Source organism: Phalacrocorax aristotelis, chromosome 1 (genome assembly GCF_949628215.1).
Source record: "Phalacrocorax aristotelis chromosome 1, bGulAri2.1, whole genome shotgun sequence".
Lineage (NCBI taxonomy): Eukaryota > Metazoa > Chordata > Aves > Suliformes > Phalacrocoracidae > Phalacrocorax > Phalacrocorax aristotelis.
In genome coordinates this window covers 153,493,085-153,514,513 of record NC_134276.1, presented here as the reverse complement: position 1 = coordinate 153,514,513, position 21,429 = coordinate 153,493,085, and the positions used below count along the sequence as shown (strand labels likewise).

Here is a 21,429-nt window from a genome sequence, read left to right as displayed (position 1 = left end):
ATCAGCCAATAATAATAATGATGATATTGCTGCTAACATAAAGTCATGTTGAGCTGCACTGCTCTTACGTGACTGAGCTGTCAGGTTAAGAATATCAACACATCTGCTGTAGGATATGCACAGTTCTCTTCTTTAGTTTTTCATTAATGTAGTGGTCTAAAGAGGTATCAAAGAACAGTACACAATCCTCTACATTGACCTGTTAAGACAAGCACAGGAGGGAGAACGTGAGAAAGTAAATTTATTGCATAGCTCCACAGTAAGTCATGTAGTTATCAGCCTGCTATGTGTGGTATAACACCCTGTTATGATTATCTGACTGAGAAGTTCAAGTGACAAACTGAGCAGTTTTCCAATCAGCTGCATCTGCCTCTGACTGTCACTCCTGAATACTCCCACAATGTATACTCGGAGACATAATACTCACTATGCTTTTTTTGGCTCTAGAAATCAGTATACATAATTTGTCACACGACATATAAGTCAGTATACAAACACACATACACCCTACTACCTTCTTTTTTCCACGTTAACTGTTTTTGATCAAGTTGTCACTGATTGTGCTCTGATACATTTTGCTTTTGTAGGTGAAAGCTGGCCTGGGTGTAAATCTGATTGGCTTGGCTGTTGTCATGGTGGCAATCAACACTTGGGGAATTAGACTTTTCCAGCTGAATACTTTTCCAGAATGGGCAGCAGTCAGCAACATCACTAACCAAACATAACCTCCAATGAAAAAAAAAAAGTGCAAGACCAAAGTGAGTTGGGACAAAATATTAAACCTACATTGCACGCATGAAAGAAAGGAGAAAACTTGTGTATACATACAACAAGGATCCATAGCAAACCATGAAGAAAACCCACAGGGAAGTCTTCTGCAAAACCTTTTCAGTTCTGAAAATCAGTATGGGTTAAAAGGAGAGATTAGTTTTGCTCTATTGTTGCTTTCCCTGTGATACCATAACTCTGAAAAAAGCATCTCCCCCAAATTCTCTGCCTATGGCCTTTTCATGCCCTAGAACAATTACGTAGGACTTGTAAAACAGGGGATATGGGAGTCCAATGACAGAAGTGAATACATACACTAGTGTGCTCAGTAGTGGGATAGTCAATCCTACCATTGACTCCTATAGTGAATGAAGAGTGAGTCTTATTCCCAAACCTGGAGTTTTATAAGCCTACTTCTTTTAAAGTCAAATTATTAGTCTTCTTTTGAGGTGAGTCATCACTGTGTTGGAAAAAAAACACTTTCCCAGCTAATGCAAGTGGCCCGGAAAGAAATACAGCTACCAACCACAGCACTTCAAAGGGATAATAGAAACCACCAAACAGCTAGGAAGGAGAAGTCTCCTAGGGGACTTGTTTTTCCACTGCACTAGTATAAAGTTTCCAATATTGCAGTACTTGCAATCTCTGCTTTGGAAGGAAGAGCTTCAGAAACAGATAGAAAGTTTTGGTCAATGCCTTCTTTCCTTATCATTGTACTGCAGCGGGAGCTTTTTCAGCAGGGGAAGCTGTGACCAGCAAAACCTTCCCAGGCCAACAGACCCATTGTTCTCCTCTCTCTTTGGCTGCTGTTTAGACAGTTCAGCAGTTACGATTCCCAACAGAGAAAGTACAATCTGGTCCAAGGTGGCACTCAGCACTGCTCCATGAATAAAAAGGGAGAAGGCTGAAGTGGAGTGGTGCTGGTCTATCTCCTTATGGTGCGCACTCACGTGAACATCACACCCACCTGCTCTCAAGCAGCTCAGAGAACAGGAACTTCAAACGTAGAAAACTGTGACATAGAGTGGCTAACTACCAAACCAAAACACCAATCTCCTCATCATCTGCAAAGTGAATGCCCTGCTTTTCTGAGCGGATCCCTGTGATACTCAGTAAACCTTATCTTGTATTATGTCCTGTTTTTAATAATTTCTTTCATGTCAATGCATTTAAGCTCTATATTAGGATGATTGGATCTTGTAATCGCACTCTTTATATATACACTTTAATGAATTTTTATGCTTTCCACTTATAATCTGGGCTACTTAGATGTTAGTGTAAATGCCTATTCTGCAAAAATAAAATGTCAATAAAATAAATTATTCACTATTGCATATTCTGGTGCTCTGTGAGAATATAAATAGGATATATTTCACCTCATAACCCAGCAAGCGCTCAGGGAAGTAGCATTGAGACAGCAAGAAGTGTTGGTTTACTGCTTCTGTCAAAACAGAGGGATCCCGGACTCGTCTCGGAAGTAAACAGTAAGAGGTCATAGGTTGGCAGAGGTGAAGCAGAATGGGCAAATCACAAACGCACATCTTAGCCCTTGTACAAAAAGCAGGAGACAGCATCCTTTAGCAAAACAATTTTTATTCATAGTACTTCCTGTGATTTTGTTTTTTAAAAAAAAAAGTTTCTGTGAATCAATGCCTCAGTGCATCCCTATGCCCTCCTAATCAATGAAAGATCTCAGCCTCACTTTTTCAACCCTTCTCACCTCCCCAGTTCCTGTGTTCCCCCTATCCTGACCTTGCTGCTCTGCTGCACCTCAACATACAAAACTCAGGCCTGCCTCTAGGATCCAGACGCTCAAGTCTTCCTGCTCCCCAGCAAGTGGCTGCTGCTGGGCACAGCCCCCAACATGGTGCTCAAAGCAGAGGCACGCTGGCCTCCCTCCCAGCACACAGCTGCGGTCCCCCAACCAGCTGCACCCGGCACTGAAGCAAGAGAGAGAGGCTGCAACACCTGTCCACCAACACGAGCAACTTTCTCCAGGAACAAGCACTTCAGTGGGTGGGGGTGTCTGCAGTACCAAGGGTCCTGTCCCTACACGAAATCAGGACATCTCTTTTTTCACAGTCCCCAAAGTTACTTTCAATCATTCTCCCCCTGCCAAGAAACTCTCTTTCCAGTTTGCTGTCTTCCCCAGGCTTTAGTAGCTCTGTGCCTTTTACTGTGTACTCACTCACCTGCTAATCTTTTTTCACTTCACACTTCATGCACCACCATCTTCAAATTGCCTAGCTGCTCAGCAACAAATCACTCTCTACCCTCCTAATACTTATTTCTGGGCTCAGCTCAGCTCCCATCAGGCCTTTCTATGCCACACCTTTCCCAGGGGATATAAACACAGGATATTCTCATTTGCAAGAGATGAGCAGATGTCATGCCAATCAGCTTTAGGGAGACCTAGGATTACTCACAAATCAAACAGGGTGGCCACGAACACTCTTTGATAATAACACCGATATCAATAGGTAAATGGAAATTATTTGGTGCTGTGTTGCACATCTCAAGCAATATTTCTTCAGAAACATTTCCACGAGTCTCTGGTGTAGTTTGTGTCTCACAAGATCAGTGCAGAGAACTTTGGAGTGGGCTCAGGCAAGGAGTTTCCCAGCAGCCTTCCCTGCTGTATCAGTGCTCTCAGCACACTTCCAGATCCACAGCTGCTGGCACTTGTCACTGCCACGTCCTACCAGGCATTTGCAGGAAGGCAGTGTGCTGCATTGGCCCTTTTTGCATCTCAGATCAGTCAGTGCATGCACCACAGCCAGATTCTGCCCTTAGATGTACATGTATGACTCTTTTCATTTCACTGAAGACTTAAGAAAGTACACGAGAAAGTATTTAGTGGCAGGATCTAAATATCACAAAGGAAAATAGCAGCAGATGAACAACAAGGTTAGGGTTGGGCAAGCTATACGGCTCATAGTGTGACAGCAATGGGTGCTGATTGCTGCTTTGTTTCTTTTTTAATTAGTATTAATGGCAAGTTGACACAGAAGTGGGAAATTATCACTGGTAATTTATGGCATACTGTCACTTTACTTCAGGTTTGCCCCTACGAATAACCAAAGCTGAAGTCTTTTCTTCAGAGGGGGAGATAAGCCTAATTTCAAATTAAGTGACTCCCAGATGCTTTCAACATTCAGCACATACATCAAGTCCTAAAAAGAAAAGTTCTGCTTTCAGGCCAGAATTTAAGATTCCTATCCAAAAAGTATAACCACATTAACTAGTAGCAGAATACTATTTTATCCTACAGTTTTATATTACCTTTTACTAGAATCTTATTAAGGCTACACATATATGGTTTTGTCACACTGGTAGAAAATCTGAACAATTTCACTTAAGTAAACTGAGGTGATTTATACTGAGCAATTCTTCATTCTGTAGCTGATAATGGTATTTTTCTCAGGAGAAAAGCAGAGCATCATAGCTGTATTTAATACTTGTATAAAGGTTATTCAGTTCTCTCTGGTTTGCAGAAAATGTGAATAATAGAATTTAAAGCAGGCCCTTATATTCTTTTTCATACATTGATTAGTGTCTCACCACTCGGGCTGCATCTTTGAACCCAAAGGTGCAGTTGTCAGAGGAGGTCTCTAATCAGTGTGATGAAAGGTTGCAGAATCCCTGTTTACACACAGAAAACCATCAGTATGTTCCACACCAGCATTTGGGCTCACAGGGTAGGAAGGTTACTAGTGAAGTTATGGTCTGAGTTGGTGATTTACAGGAATGGGGTATTTAGGTATTTTCCGGAGGTACTAAGGCCAGACTAAAGCCAGAATTTACTTGGGCGGGAAGAATGTAAATTTGACTGTCCATGAACCTATGTTTCATGTGAAAAAGCAAATAACCTCCACAGCTATTTTATCTCGGTACAAGTTTAATAAAAATTACCTTGGCTTGGGACTTTGTAAAGTAAAGGTTAGCATATAGGACTGAGAAGTGTAACAAATAGAACTAAGTGTCTGTTTCTTGTCCCTCTGAGGCAAAAATAAAAAGAGCTTTACAGGAAATTTCTCCATGGAGTTTACCAGTAACACATGCACTCCGATATCTACCATCACTTCCTAATATTCAAAGTAATTCTGCATCACATACTCAGCAGATATTACTTTTTACACATGAATACCAATTCACAATCATCTTTCTGCAAACACAGATATAATCTAGGCTTTTGAAACCAACTCCTTATTAATTTTAAAAATTCTAATTTCTTCCTTTGCAGCATTTCAATTTCACTAGTAACCTAAGGGCCATCTGTAATCTGGGCCAACAGTAGCCTGGGCCCTTCAAAGCACATTTGCAGATGCCCAGCATATATATCAAATCTCTCCAGGAAAGTACACATAAAGGAGTCGTAACAGCTGGTGGTACACACAGCTGCCAGCACCACAGGACAAAGGCGAACCATGAAGGAGAACCACAATGGAAAAACTCTGCCTTCACAAAAACAATAAATCTTTTGAGTGATACCACAACTCCCCACAGCATCACCGAGAGAAATGTTCTGTGCTGCCAGATCACCACTACATTACTTTACTCATCAGAAATCACTGTGAAGAGTGATACTCTACATTAACAGGAGTCATGTATCTTTACCTGAATACATAATAAAAGTTTCTGATGTAGATGATTCTACATAATGTAAAAACATACAGAAAAAGAGTTGGCTTTGTTGAACTTTTCCCTGTCCTTGAGTAATTCCTCTGCAGTACAATGCATTTCTACAGAAGGTGACTAGAGGTACTAGTGATTTAACTGAATTGGATGGGGTTAGGAAAGCCAGTGCCAGGGCCCTGAGTGCTTTAATGGCTCTGGCCAGCCTCCACATGAGCAAACAGTGTACTGCTGCAGTCAAGAAGGCCAACAGGATGCTGGGTTGCATCAAAAAGGGCATCGCCAACAGAGAGAAAGAAGTCATTATCCCACTCTACTCAGCACTGGTCAGGCCACACCTGGAGTACTGTGTACAGTTCTGGTCCCCGCTATACAAAAAAGATGTGGACAGGCTGGAAGGGGTCCAGAGAAGGGCCACGAAGATGATCAAAGGACTGGGAAGCCTGCCATATGAGGATAGGCTGGGAGATCTGGGTTTGTTCAGCCTTGAGAAAAGGAGGCTCAGAGGGGATCTCATCACCATCTACCAGTACTTAGGGGGTAGCTACAAAGAAGATGGAGGTTCCCTTTTTACAGAGTCACATGGAGAGGACAAGGGGGAATGGACACAAGTTGCTCTTGGGGAGATTCTGATTGGACACGAGAGGGGAATTTTTCACACTGAGGACAGTCAACCATTGGAATAATCTCCCCAGAGAAGGGGTTGACTCAGCCATGTTGGACACCTTTAAGATTTGGCTGGACAGGGTGCTGGGCCATCTTGTCTAGACTGTGCTCTTCCTAGAAAGGTTGGATTAGATGATCCCTGAGGTCCCTTCCAACCTGGGATTCTGTGTTGCAAACAGCATGAAACACTTAAAAAGTCCTGGCTTTTATACTGATGAGCATATATTGTTCCCACAGCACTACAGCTATGGCTGGTTCACTTCATAATATGATAGGAAGAAATATCCTAACATCTACTGGGAATGCTCAGCTGGAAGTTTCAGCTCCAAATTACACTTTTAGAGTAACAGAGGCTTGTTTGGCAACAAATACAGATATTCTGAATATTATTTTCTTCCTCATCTCTATAAAAAAAGGGGAAGAACATAAAGTATGTTTGAGGAAAGAAATTTTAAACACTAATAATTTCATATGACAAGCAAAGAAATATGAATGGATTGCAGCCAGCAGTTTTCAATACTCTGCTCAAGAATAGAAAAGAACGGGGGGGGGTGGGGGGTGGAACCGAATGGGAACCCTGGGGAAACTAAGTTTATCACATTCATGAAAGCTGCACAGTGCTGTCTCACTCTATGGAAAAGTTTATGTGTGTGGGAGACAGTTCCTTGAGTCTGGTCTGAAGTCTGTTGAAAGCCAATGGAAACTGCTTTCAAAGGCGAGAGCGAACACTACTATTTCAGTAATAGCTAAACATAGCTGTAGTGTATTTGTGAATGCCCTTCACCAAGCACATTCTTGGTATCTTCAACACATACTTCTACTGTAAGGTTTCTGATAACAATAGTTATCGGGATGAGAAATTGCAGGTGAAATATTTCTCATATGTATTATACATATATTTTTTCTTTAAGGAGAACCTTTAGATGAGAAATACTTTCTTCAATTGCAGGACTGCACTGTGGAAAAACTGTGCCATCACCGAACTTTGGAATAGGAAGCGAAAGTTTGGCATAAGGTAATCTGTAATGTGTCTTTGCTGATTCAGTGAAAATTCCTGAGCTTGGAATCCATACCGATACATTGGAGTTAAAGGATTTGGGGTAGAGGGTGAAAATTACAGCAGGTACATAGGGAGTCCTGTATTTAAAAGCTTTTATGCAATAGTTGTCTCACACAGCACAGTCCACTGGGTCTACAGAGCAAAATAGTGCCCAAAGCTTGGGATATTTTACCTCTGAATGTCTCTAGGCCTGTCTCATTGACTAAACACCCATTAGAGATCAAAACGTATCTTGATTAGTCTCTTCTGAAAGGAATCTGGTCCATGTGCTCTACAGTTTTCCCATGATGAGAGTGAAAACATGGTAAAAGGAGAATTCACTTCAAAGGCACAGTCCTTATCCTAACTGAAACACTAATGGAGAAGCACTTAGGTACGCTTTAATCAAGAGCCTGAAGGAGTGGAGGAGGCCATTCTCTGTGCTTGTTCCTCCTACTTGCCCATAGCGGTCCATCACCAGCCATTGTTAATAAAAGGAAGGAGAATATATTTCTGGTACTTTTCTTTGTCCTTCACATCCTACAAAAGACTGTCAAAGGGTCTTAGTGATTTAAGCCACCTTACAGGGTTTGTAGGACTCTTCTGTTTTACAGGAAAAAAAAAAATTGATAGATTGTTGAATTAATAAGACTTACATCTATTCAAATTACTGCAATATTTTATTTAGAATTTACAACAGAATTTGTGCAAAACTATTGTTTCCAAATGCAGTTTTTGCTTTCCATTCAAACAGAAAAGGACAGCGCTACAACACGATGTGTATTTTCTCACATACCAGAGTTTTTAGTGGCAGCAATGGGGGTAGAGGAGCATACCAGACAAACAATAAAGGGGACAGCAGATAAATGGTTCTAGTCCTAAGAACATACATGGCAGACAACTGAACCAAATGCAAAGGCAATGGGCTGAATGCTGAAGACCATGCACAGGAATGAGGAAGTAGTGAGAATACCTGACATATTTGATAAAAATACTGAGCTTTAGTCCCTGTTGCTCACCAAGAGGCAGTAAAAAAAGCATACTTAGAACAATTACACACACTGGACCATTCAGTACATAGAGTGAATGGTTTGGATTCACAGTGTAACTGCTGACTCCCACGTGCCCCACTTACTTCTTAGGAGGGTAATGCTTCTCTCACCCATCCTCCTCATCACTCCAGCGACATCCTCAAGCAACCAAGCAGAAGGGAAAGAGGAGGAAGAGGCAATAACAGAAGAAACAATGAATTCGAAATGCATGTTGAAGTTGATGCCCTTTCACACTTTTTGAAATCAGCCATGTTTGCGCAAAGTCTATGCTGCTGGAAGGGATCATTTAACATAATGGAAAAAGCAGGAGCTCCCCCCTTCCCCCCAGGTTCATAGTTTGACAAATGAACTTTCCCATCTCCAATAATGGAATGCAGATCTTAAGGACAGTGAAGTACCGCTTCTCACAACAAATGACATGAAACCCTGAAAGTTACTTCTTTATGCATTTAATTTCTTTTGCAATGTCCTAAGAACTAGGGTATTACATAGAGTGAGGTACGCTTAGTAACATAACTAACAGGACTCCAGTTGGATCAAGTAAAAATGGGTTACAAAATATTAGGAAAAGCAGTAACAAAAAATACAAATGATCTTATCCAGTCACATATCGGCTGCAAATCCAAATTCTGAAACCCTTGAAAATCAGTCCCAGGGAAAGTTCACGGCTGCTCTTTCAAAAGAGGGACATTCCAGTTCTAGGAGACTAAAAGTGGAGGAACCTCCCATGCCAACCCTCTACTTGATCTTTGTTGCCTGAAAGGTAAGTTGCATCCTTGATGGATGCACAGATGTGACATTGCTCTCTTAGGACTTGTCGCTGGGGGGTTTCTTCTTAGCTTCCACATCCTTCTTAAAATCTTCAAGCTTCTTTGCAATGTTAGGAATCTTTAAAGAGAAAACCAGAAAACAAACAAAAACCACACAAATTAACAACAAAAAAAATCCTGAGCTATGTGAGCCTCAGCAGGAAAAACAATACCATAAAGACAGCAAGAAATTCCATCAAGTTTAAGCTGATTTCTAAAAATGACTTGCTTCCAGGATCCATTACCTTGCACAGAGGTTAAAAACAGAAGAACACCAAGCAAACAGCAGATGAAAGCACCTCACATGAGGCTTCAGGAAATGTTTTAGATTGTTAACACTAAAAGTTAGCCAGTGATGATGGGAACAGGAGGGAGGAAAAGAAGATCACGTTACAGGAAATTTAGTAAGACCAGACTGGCTTCCTCACTGAAAGAGGACAAACTGCCAAGAATAAGCCGATTTAAACACTGAAGCACAGACCTCAATAATGACTTTCAGAAGGGAAATTAGATTGCATTATACTGGTCACGAACCAAGAGAAAAAGAGATGTTCAAGAGCAGCCAATAGGTACTTAAGAAATTTATGAAGAAACACTTCTCCTGATTCATCTTGTAGGGTGGATATTAGGAAAAGTTTCTTCACCCAGAGGGTGGTGGAGCACTGGAACAGACGCCTCAGGGAGGCATCACAGCACGAAGCCTGACGATATTCAAGAAGCACTTGGACAACACCTTCAGAGATATGGTGTAGGTTTGGGGTTGTCCTGTGCAGGGACAGGAGTTGGAACTGATTCTTGTGGGTCCCTTCCAACTCAGGACATTCTATGATTCTATGAACCAAAAATCCCCACTGGGAAATTCTACTGCATTGCAAATTGGCAACCTTTTGCCATTTCAAACTTGAATGAAAATTCAATTTGCCGCTCATGAACCTCAAAACTTCAGCTTTCTCTTGCAAATAAGTTGTTTTGATAAAGGAATCCAACAGTAAATGTTGACAACTTAAAAAAGCAGCAACTTCTAAGGGCAGGAATAGATTACCTCTTTACTCTAGCTAAAACTGGGAATTGACAACGTAGGATTTTTACAAACTAACTGATCGAAATGAAAGTAAAGCAAAGTTCCCACTGGTCGTTGTGAAAAAAATCATGGGCTTTTATTTCACGTGTAACCTGAGCACAGAGCAGAAATTAGTCCAAACAGACTGCAGTTCTCTCATTGGATGGTTTGAGGCTGATAGTATGGGTAATATCATAAGTTTCTCTCTTCCCTTTCAAAGTTAATCTCCATTTGAGAAAGCCAAATTAAGAGCCCAGCCTGCAACATGCCTTACTTACAAGCTAAACCAAGAGAAGTCCACTGCTGTCAGCAGAACCCTCCATGTGTTTATAACTAAGCATGTGTGCATACAGCTGCAGAATTAGGACCTCATTATGACAAGTTTATCTTAGATGTAATCTAAAACAAATCATCTTCAATACCAGCAATAAAATTACCATGTTTATTCTGCAAGTCTGTGTTAAATTCCCAGGTAACCATTTCCTGCAAATCAAAAGCATAAGTCCCCCTCTTGTGGCAATACTCCACTAGTGCTGCCAGAAAAGCGCTATGCCATGCTTACAATACACATTGATGCACCCAAATAAATTCTTAGGACTACATTTTCTTAACTTTGTAAGACATATTTTGAAAATAAACACCAGCCTTTTTTATTAGTACTCTTACTGGAGGTGACCGGACAGGGCGCATCACAGAAGTTTGCCCATAAGCAAGGAGAAAAAAAAAGAATTCTGCTAGCAAGACGACTTCAATATTGGAGAATAGAGGAAAGCAGAACAAACGTCAGAAATTTGAGCCTCGACAACTTTTTTTTTTAACTAGGCTAATACAGATTGCATGGGGGGGGGGGTGAAGTTCATTACATTTCATCAGCAACTCGAGCCTGTAAACAGCTAAGTGGCACTGCTCTTACAAGGGATTCTGCTGATTCTACAGAAATTAAAAGCTTGTATTGAAGACTTGGCTCTAAATCTTCTTCTACTCTAACTCTCACGGTGAAAATTCTCAGTTCACTGTGAGATCTGAGGAAAGAAAATTCACTTTCTCGCTTTTCTCACTGTGAGATAAGCAGGAAAAAGATTGCAGGTCAATATACTGTTTGAAGTAGAAGCAGGTGCTGAATTTTCCCAAATGGCTGGCAAAACTTATTTTTATGGCTGGTACAGAGGATAGAAATTTCAGATGCTCTAGAGGATTCTGAAGTAACAAACAAGTATACTGAGCTGAGAACACTGTAACAGGCTATCAGAATCAAGAAAACAAAAATTTAGTGCTGGTACAGTCCATAAGCAGCTGCTAGACCTTTTCTGTTTCTCCTGCCTCTATCTATGTAGATGCCTGGTTACAATATCTGTGCTCTAGGGACCCAACATCAATTAAGGCTCTCAGCGTTACTCTATTAAAGAGGAGATGTCAAAGAAGTAGATGCTTTTGGTCCATTTACATTTGAGTTCAACTGTAATTAAAGTCAATATGACCTGCATTCTGTTCAAATACAATAAACAATCAAAATAAAGATTGATTCAATTCTGATCGAGGGAAAACAGCCTTATATTTTCAGTTCAGAATAGATTCAACTCTAAGAATACAAGGATACTCACATCATAGTTCTGAGCCAGATACATCCCAACCACATTGCCAAGAGTAAAACCAAGCTAAAATGGAAGAAAGGGAAAAAAGAATTTTTAACATCCTTCCACCAAAAGCACATTGGTTAAAATAAAATAAAAAAAAAGGAATACTGCAAGTCATGTGAAGACTAAATAGTTTCAGTTCCACTCCTACTTAATTTCTCATCTTTCTTCCAGAAAGAGTTGCAATTTTACCCAACTTCCTCATCAGAAAAACCATACCATAATTTCCAAAATACAGCACAGTTGTGTTTTCAATACAGATGTCCAAGACTATTCAGATCAGGCTATGATCATCTTTGCCTGCAAAATTTTTGCACATGCACAAAGGCAGTAACTCCTAAAAAAAATAGGGAGATAGCAGCAGGGACCTACATATCACTGAGCTCTTGGTCCATGCCTGGAAAGCCTAAAGCAACACCCCACTAAGACAATGTTCAATAGTGGGGAGGGACACATGCATACAAAGTACAAAACACAGTAACAAAAAGTTTCACAAGCTTGAAAGTCAGGACAGAGGCTCTGACTGCAAAAATATCCCAGTCTCACCTTAAAAGGTTCGAGAATGCAGTTCCCCCATCAACTTAAACTAATGTAAAACTGCTACATCTCTTCTGCAACAACTAACAATCGTGCACCTTCCAGATCCCTTTGCCCTTCAAGAGATTAGTTTTCAGCCAAATCCACTCTGATCTAGGAGCTCCTCCAAGGCAGGAAAGCACTGCTGGTGGAAAGCTGGGCACAAACTCTTTTGACACCTGTGCAAATTCATAGTCCCTAAAGGGTGTCTGTGAAACTGCACCCTGGAAGGAGAACATGAGCAAAACAGAAGCAGAGTTCCTGGCCTCGTCCCTACCTGCCAGTTGAGGAAGCTCCTCAAGTGTAACAAAGCTTTGAGAAGGAAAGAAATTCCTCTCTCCAAAGAAAGGTGATGAGATTTTCATTCAGCAGCTCCCCAAGGTCCTAGATTTTATCTTTATTGTTATGTTTGATAAGTACATCCTATACTAAGAAAGCTCGTTTGACTATTTTCGAAGAGGAGACCTCTAACACTGTGCCTTCGTTGTCAGTAGATAAATTACTCTACATGGCAGCTGAGGCCAGTTCTATTTAAGAAAATTGTTATTACTCATGGTCACTGCTGTCCAAATAAGAATATTTTAAGAAAAATAAAACCACTGTCCACAACAGCAGCTTTGCCATCACATACTGACTACACATCTTTTCCATGCCCAAAGCAGGCTACAGTACAGCTCATCTTTTCAGTGACTCAGACTCCATAGACATCACTGGTGAAAAGCTAGCTGTAGAAAACTAAAAATGGTTCAAAACGGCCAAATGAACCACGACAAATTACCTCAGTATTTTCTTAAACAGATTTTTGATCTTAGTCTTCGTTTATTACTTTTTAAGGAGCTTCACTTTAACAATTTAAGAAAAAAATAGAGTTCTTTGTGTACTGCACTGGTTATCATTTGCTCTTATGACTTTAACTGCTAGTTATAGTAGTACCCTGGGAGATATTAACAAATATCACACTGATTTAAACCAGACTTGTGACTCCTCTTAATGCAGAGCGTCATTCCAGTAGAAGATAATTTCCTGTATCTTTAGCACTGAGAACTCACTTGAAAACACAAATTAGGTCCTTGTTTATTAGCAGTTTTATAGGCTTTCACCCTAGAACATTTCTAAAGAAGGGACAACTATTATATTCTGCAGTATGATAAACCTTATTCAGTACAGATAGTACTGAGATCAGTACTCCTTTAAGTGTACTCCTTTATTGAAGTGTCTAGCACTACACTCACTCAATAGCAATCCACCCAGTTACTTTTATAGCTGACAATTCAAGCAGAGGGAAAAAAGTCACTATTTAGAGTTCAATTACATGGAAAGCAAAACATATAGCCAATTAAAATGTGCATCTAACTAAGGATAACAGGGCTGATGAGAATCCAGGGTCTCCCACTTTCTACCCAGCATTTCAAGTTGCATTTTAAACAAGTGTTTAATGCTTAACTCTGGATAGCAAAAATATATGGTTTGTGAGATTATCACTTTGAGTCTCGCTCTCCTTTGTTAGGGCTGTAGCAGGGAGATAAACGCCCAAACTACACCCAAAGAGGGAAGAAACCCAGAAGTAGTGTCCCTTTTTTCTAACTTTCAGGTGTTAATTAAGAAGTAATAATTAATAAGATGTTTTTATCTAGCAATAAAAAATTAGCAGCAAGCAGTAGTGTTGATAAACACAGAAACTTTGAGAATGGCTACACCTATTTACCCTTACTGAGTGTTTTCAGCAGAGTGGAGAGAGACTACAAACAGCTACAGAAATGACTGAGGCTTTCATAGCTGTTATTACAAAGCTGAGATAAGAAATAGGCCTTTTTTATTCATTTCATAAAAACATGCAATAGGCCATCTTATCTTGCTATGTATCAACACTTGGTATGAAGCTTATTAGCCTGCTAAATTACTCTTCCCCCAAAAAAAATAGAAGAATATCACTTATAGTTTGTACGTACTGGGACATATGTGAACACAACTAAAACCCTGGAGTACCCCTCACATCACTAGGATGAAAACAGGAGGCTGTTTGCACGCTTTGCTACAGCGGAAACCAGTGTATTTTTGGTCAGGTAAATTATTTCCACACCTGGCAGTAAAAATACCAGCATTAATAAGTATTTAATGAAGAGTAGCCAGGCACCTAACTTCAGACACCCAGAAGAGTTACGGGGAACACACAAAAAGACAGAAAGGAAAATTGCAAAAAAGTATAAGAACATTTCGTCTATTAATTCTGCTGTTCTTAAGGGGATTTAGTGAAAGGCAGTAATGAAACGTGATCCCTCCCCTTAACTTCTATATATAAAAACCTCCACCTCCAGAGGTAAATTTTTAAAGGCGAGCAAAACGGCAAGGTCTGAAAGCCCCTGCTCCCATAGAAGGAGGAGGGTACATATGCTATTACAAAGAAATCTGAGAAGCAGGAGGGCATCACCGTGAGCAAGCGAAATCTGCCGAATCCCTAAGGCAAATTAAGGGCGCGACTTGGAGAAAAAACAAGGCAGGAGCTCCGCGTTGCCCGAGCAGTGTCAGGGCACCGCTCTGCGGGGCTACCGAAAAGCGGGTCGGGTCGGGTCGGGGGGGGGGGACGGACACACCCGGGGGGGACCCGCCCGTAGCCGCGCGCACAGGGATGCCGCGCTGCCGGAGAGCCAAACTCGGGCGCAGCTGCCCCGCGTAAGCGGCGTCGCGGCCGCGGGGCGGGAGCACCCACGGCGCGCAGCGGGGGGCTGAGGGGAGAGGCCGCCGCCGGCCCCTCGGGCGGGGGACGGCCGCCCGCCCCGTATCCCCAGAGCGGGGCGCGGGCGGTGACCGCACACAGCCACTTGCCTCCCCCACCGCCCCCGCCCGCCTCGCCCCGCCCCGCCGCGAAATGGCGGCGCGGAGCCTTACCAAGAACTGCAGCATGGCGCCCGCCTGCCTGCTTCCCTCCCCGCCCGGCTGCTGGGGAAGTCAGGCGGGCAGCGGAGGCTCCCCTTCCGGGTGCCGGCCCGCCCTCTCTCGCCGCCGCGGCTGGGAGGGGAGGGGACGGGACCCTCCCAGCGCCGCCCGTCCGCGCCCCTTGGGCGGCCCCACAGCCTCTACCCGAGCGGGCCCCGGGCCCGCCGGAGGGCGATGCCCGGGGCGGCCTCTCCCTGCCGAGTTTTGGGATGAGGACCCGCGCACGGGCAGCGGTGGCCCATCTTTTAAGGCCCCCGTCCTATTACACTGGGAGGTGTCTGGCGCCGGGCATCGAGCCCGCCGCTCCCGAGGGGCTGCCGAGCAGTTAAATGGGAGTGCGGGTTTTTACACTACGTGTAATTTCAAGCTGGGGTCTTCAGGGAAAAACCATGGGAACTAGGCATTTAGATGGGGGAGAAATCCTGTGTGGTTTGAGTGCCCAGTTCCTCAGTGCGTGGGAAGTCTCAGCCTTCCATGCCAGAGAAGGCTGAAAGAAAACCTTTCTTTCTTTTTTTGTGTTTTGTTTTTTTTTTTCTCCTTCCCTGCTCAGCACTCACTAGACCGTATCTAGGGGCCCCAGCGATGGAAAGACTTGCATAAGCTGGAGCAAGCTCATTAGCGGGCCCTAGAGCTGATCTGGGCTGGAGACCTCCCTGCGAGGAGAGGCTGAAGGAGCGGGACTTGTTCAGCAGCCACCCAGGGCCTACGAGGCAGGTGTTGGTCCGGTGGTGCCGTGCTCCTCACAGCTGTGCACGATGGGAGGGAGAGAGGCAGCAGGGACAAGATGAAATGAGCGGGCTGGGCTGGATTTAATGACAGACTGTTTTGTCGCTTACAGAAGGCAGGCAGGTAGCTGGCCCAGATTGCCCAGAGACGTTGTACCATTTCCACCTTTGGAGGTGTTCAAGACCCAGCTGGGTTAAACCCTGAGCAACCTGCTATAAGCTCAGAACTGACCCTGCCTTGAGTAGGAGGTTGGACTAGGGACTTCCCAAAGCACCCTCCCAGCTGAATCAACAAAATATCCCACAGGAGTGTTAAAAAAAAACCTGTGCCCCATCTTCCCACCCTCCCATCCTTCTTCTGTAGTTGTCCTTTGTGAAACACCCTGGGTTTAGTTTCTTTTAATAGCTACACTTAATTAATTGAGATTTGGGCAGTTAATATCAGTTAGGGAGATTTCTCCTGTTTTAAGTCAGTAAGAGATTGGAGACTTTGTTGCAATGTATTACAAGTCTCTTTTTCACATACATTCAGGTTTAAAAAAAAAAAAACCAAACCCACCCAAAATAAATCACATGGCTGTTGTGGAACTATTAGGCAACTCTGCCCTGAAACCAAGTTAACCCAAATTAAGCCTCTGTTCCCAGAAAGCTCAAGTGCTCCATCTAATAGAAAACATGTAGCTTCCTGCCTTTCTGGGACAGGGACCTTGGTGAGATAAAGATGTATCGTGTACCTGTTTTAGGAAAGGAAGCGCAGAAAGATACTAAGTAACTTCTTTTTTGGGCCTGGTGATAACTGTAGAGAGGAACTGACTTGAGACAACTTTCTCCTGAATTTCAGGCTATCTCAAAGCTGCTGAATTGTGCTTCCCTCCCTGGGCCAGAACCGACATCTGGAAATGGCATAGAGAGGTTTGGATGGGTGTGGCGCAAAAGCCAGAATAGGGATTCCTTGCCTTCTGGAATGACACTCCCAAGTATCTTGGAAATGAGCTTTGTTCTGGAAGCAAGAACAAATCACCTGGTAATAACTATTTTCCTAACACTGAGGCCATCTATACGTGCGCGGCATCAGAGTGCTGAGATAATATTACAGACTCCAGCCTAAGCACATGTCAGAAATCTGAAGGAGGAAACAAGGCTTTTAGTAATAATAATGCCTCTACAGTATCACCACAGGTAGATAAGGCTTTCCCTGTTTTATGCTCATTAAAAATGTTGTTATTACACTTAGACTATAATAAGTACAACATCTGTTAGACCGTCTTGGCTCAACAGTACTGTACGCAGTTGTTTTCCTACATGCCATGGATTTCCTCTGTGACATTTAATGGGCAGCCAAAAATCATTTTTTCCTTTAAAGTAAGTCCTTTCCATTTACATCAGTCAACAGTGAATCATTTTGAGTTAGAGACTGTAGAGGGTGGATATGGTGAATGGCATATGCTATTGGAAGGAACAGCTCTGTCTGACAGCTATAAATGTAACCATAGTGCTTTTTTTTTTTTTTTTTGGGGGGGGGGAGAAGGAAAAGAAACAACCATTCTTTGTTTGAGGTCCCCAAAATATGCCTTCACCTCAGACCAGAGAGTCCCATATGCAGGCAGCACTTACTCCAGCATGGGCATTGGCTGTACCTCAGCTGGAGTGCATTTATTACATTTTGAAGAAGAGAAGGAATCAGGAAAAGGTGCAAAAGACTCCCCACCTCCAACACCACTGATGCTATTCTGGGCAACGTTCAGGGGGTGGAAAGAGTCCATTTTGCTACATGGCACCAGTTTTGTTTTGCCTGCTTGGTTACATGGCCTGCTTTTCATTTGCTTTGCTTTTTTTCATTCCCTGCTTGTCCTGCCACAGGATGATACAACTTATAATCCTTCTCAGACCAGGGGCTCAAGGCTGTCTGGGTCTTCTTTAAGGTAGCTCTTGCAGCTTCTCTTGTAGCTACCCGCTGTTGCCATAGAGAGTGGTAACAGTATGTGACAAATAAGGATGGGATAAGGAGCAGCAGCGCGAACAGGAGTGCACTGAGCTTGTGTGATACTGAGCTGGCTGCACTCGCCTGCCTACCCCAGGTAAACCTGGGCTTAGTGAGACTGACAACTGACTAACAGCATCTTTGATTTAGCTTCTTCCACGTTGCTATTATGCACATATGTTTTAGGAAATAGAGCCTTTTGTGTGGAAAAACAACAGATCTGAATCCAGAAGTGTGAATATCTGCAGTGTAAAGCAGATTGTAAAAGTCATGGAGCACCAGTGAGCTACTTGCATGCATTCAGCAAAAACCGAAGCTGAAATGCTGAATATCAAGTACAGTGAGTTGTTCAGTGACTTGCAGATGAGACATACAGATAGTCCGATAATTTTGAACAATACGTATGTGCAGGCAAGTTGTAAATGCCATGGTAATACCCATACATATAACGAAAATGTCTTTGAAAACAGATTCTCCCTTGTTACCAAGAATCTTGAAGAGCAAGGCACTCAAAATGATTAAGTTGGAAAACTCATCTTTCTAACTGAGATAGGGACAAAAAAAGGTATATTTTTAAATACATTTGCTGCTGCTGAAGGCTTTCTCAATATTATCTACTTTACTCGGGTGCTCTACAAGTATAGTCAAGCTTGTGAGGTATGCAGAAATCTTGTTTATCAGGAAGCACTGGCTATTCTACATTATTCTTAATTGCTAAATCATATTTGAAAATGCATTCATATTGATTTAATATTGGTTTTAACATGCATGTGCAGGGGTATATATATACTCCACTCTATGGAAAGTGAGAATCCCTTTCTTAAAGGATAATACTTAATTTACACTGTGTTTTACAGTAAGTTCGCTGGTGTATGAACATACCAGGACAAGACAGTTTTGTATGTTAGGCCCAGTAGAAAAAGGAGGTTCTTATGCCATTATGTTATGAGAAATGCTAACAAGGAAGAGCTTATACTCTTATACCCATGTAAATCTATGGGCCCAGATGGGATCCACCCTAGGGTGTTAAGAGAAGTGGCTGACATTGTTGCAGGGCCACTGTCTATAATATTTGAACAGTCATGGTGATCAGGGGATATCTGTGATGGCTGGAAGAGTGCAAATGTCATGCCCATCTACAAGAAGGGCCCAAAAGAGTGCCCAGGAAACTACAGACCCATTAGTCTTACTTCAGTCCCTGGGAAAGTAATGGAACGAGTCCTCCTAGAAAATTTTACAAACCAAATGAAGCAGGTGATTGGGAAAAGCCAACACAATTTACCAAAGGCAAATCATGGCTGACAAACCTGATCACCTTCTACAACAAAATAACATTTTCTGTCAACGTGGGGAGAGCAATGGATGTTGTTTACCTGGAATTCAGCAAAGCATTTGACACTGTTTCCCGCAGCCTTCTCCTGGACAAACTGGCAAGTTACAGACTGGATAGGAGGTCTGTGAGATGGGTAGGAAATTGGATCACAGGCCTCACTCAGAGGGTGGCGATCAATGGCTTTTCCAGGAAAGACTGAAGGAGTTAGGTCTTTTCTCCCTGGAGAAGAGAAGGCTCAGGGGGTACCTCATCTGGGTATTCCAGCACTTAAGGAGCAGCTACAAAGAGGATGGAGGTTTTCTCTTCACATGGGGCCACATGGAAAAGACAAGGGACAATGGGTGCAAGTTGCACTGGGAGAGGTTTCGTCTCAATATGAGAAAGAAATTTTTCACAGTGAGACCAATCAATCACTGGAACAACCTTCCCAGGGACGTGGTAGAGTCCTCATCACCAGAGGTTTTCAAGATGTGATTGGAGAGGGTACTAGATAACCTCATCTAGGCTGCCTCTCCCACAAAATATTGGACCAGATGATCTTTTGAGGTCCCTTCCAACTTGGGATGTTCTATGATTCTATGATACCAAAAGTGATTTATGTCGCAGACTGTACGGGTGCTTTCTCCACAAAACTTTGACCCAGGAGGTGGTCAAGGGGTGATCTTCTCACTCCTCCTTCCAGCTTGCTTCTTCTGTACAGTCAGTAAATATGTCGTTATCCAACCTGAAAGCAGCAACAAGAAGAGATTTGATGTGAATAGTTGTAATAATTGTGTTGCAAGTATTTGAGAGTTAATTTGAATAAAGCACTAGTACTGATGATTTAGTCATTATGAGGATGTAAGGAAGGCAAGGTTGGGAGGGAGGAATAGTATTTTAGCAGTCTAACTGATATCATGAGGGGAAATTATAAGTTGTTGGCCATAGAAGCCCTTTCTCAGATCTGAATATGATTTAAGTCACAGGAAATAAACACTGATCTTAAAAAAACACAAGTATTCTTGTACCTTCACAGTAGCTAATATACAACTTTGAATGTAAGGCCTCAGGATGCATAAATTTAAGTGTCCTTTTAATACCACTCCTCACTGCCAATGTATAGCTGAAAAGGGGAGTGGAAAACAAATTTCCTTGAGCTAGAAATTCTGTAAAATAAACACCAGATGGAGCCATAAAACCATATATTAAAATTTCTGTTTATGTTTTACTATGTTTAATCCTCAGATTTTGTTTTCAGTTCAGTTTATTTTCTTTTATTTGCTTTAGTAAAATGCCTTTTATAAAATCTGTGATGTGGTTGAACGGTTTCTGAGGAGCTGTAATTATCCAGGACTGTTTTTGCCATGCCGTGGAGACATGCACCATTTTAGTACACAATAAATAGAGAATGTATTATAATATGTATAGAACAATAAGAAATAAGAATTACAGAGCAATCAGCTTATCAAAAACTTACCAGAACTTACCACATTTAAATGTACCAAGTATAATTGCCTACCTGAAAAATACTAAATAGCCTTTCAGTTTGCACCTCTTCTAGTCTTTTCCAGTGGAGGGTGCAGTTTATTGTTAATTTAAACCCGTTGAAAAGACCTTTTTTCAAAATAACTTCCACTCCCTCCTCTGTCCTCTTAGATGCTGTATCCCAAGGATCCTCTGGAGTTCTCAGATCAATGGCCTAGTACATTTTTCACAGAAAACCGGAAGTCATCACTGACTTGCCATGTGAGTCTGAAGTTGTTTACGGTCAAGTTTTCAAATGTAGTTACTGACTAGAAGAGATAGTTGTTTTATGGTGGTTCATATTGACCCTTTTAAAGTCTAATTTTTACACAGTGCACTATGAGATTCAAAGGTAATTCCTGACACCACAAAACACAGACAGCTGGCCTAGTTCAATACAGAAAAAAAAAAGCATCAAACTATTTACTTTATAAAAATGGTTAGTTGGTTTGTTTTTTGGTGGGTTTTTGGGTTTTTTTTTAGAAAAAAAGAAATTACATTTTCCTCCTAATGTGTGTGAGAATTAAAGCCTTCCTTATGTTAGCCGTACACTTGAGCCTGGCCAGCTCTGGTTAACAATTTGTCAGGGGCAGATGAGGCAGCTCAGCTCTTTGTATCAGCCCTTGGACAACCTGCAAGTGTTTGCACCTCTCTGCTGCTGTGGTGGCAATGGACCATCACCAAAGCCACAGCTGGAACAGGGAGACTGTCAGA

The 21,429-nt window shown here is 42.2% G+C and overlaps 2 protein-coding genes across 3 annotated transcripts in view; one reads left to right on the top strand and one right to left on the bottom strand.

The window, feature by feature from the left end:
- Nucleotides 1-2,102, top strand: part of SLC13A4 (solute carrier family 13 member 4) — a 32,809-nt gene extending 30,707 nt beyond the window's left edge. For both annotated transcript variants that reach the window (XM_075116777.1, XM_075116769.1), the window contains one exon: nucleotides 588-2,102. In XM_075116777.1, coding sequence (XP_074972878.1) covers nucleotides 588-725 — 138 coding nt within the window. In that variant the 3' untranslated portion in view covers nucleotides 726-2,102. The remainder of the gene's footprint in view (nucleotides 1-587) is intronic.
- A 6,491-nt stretch (nucleotides 2,103-8,593) lies between these two features.
- On the bottom strand, nucleotides 8,594-15,262 carry STMP1 (short transmembrane mitochondrial protein 1). The gene is made up of 3 exons (XM_075116759.1): nucleotides 15,126-15,262; nucleotides 11,631-11,684; nucleotides 8,594-9,048 (listed from the first exon to the last, which is right to left on the bottom strand). The coding sequence occupies exons 1-3, from the start codon at nucleotides 15,138-15,140 to the stop codon at nucleotides 8,968-8,970; spliced, it is 150 nt and encodes a 49-aa protein (XP_074972860.1). The 5' UTR covers nucleotides 15,141-15,262; the 3' UTR covers nucleotides 8,594-8,967.
- Between the last annotated feature and the right edge of the window lie 6,167 nt (nucleotides 15,263-21,429).

Bases quoted from the DNA above. Each gene is read 5' to 3' on its own strand.
- STMP1 (XM_075116759.1), bottom strand. The intron at 9,049-11,630 runs GTGAGTATCCTT...TTCTCTTTAAAG, and splicing joins ATCTGGCTCAGAACTATGAT to ATTCCTAACATTGCAAAGAA.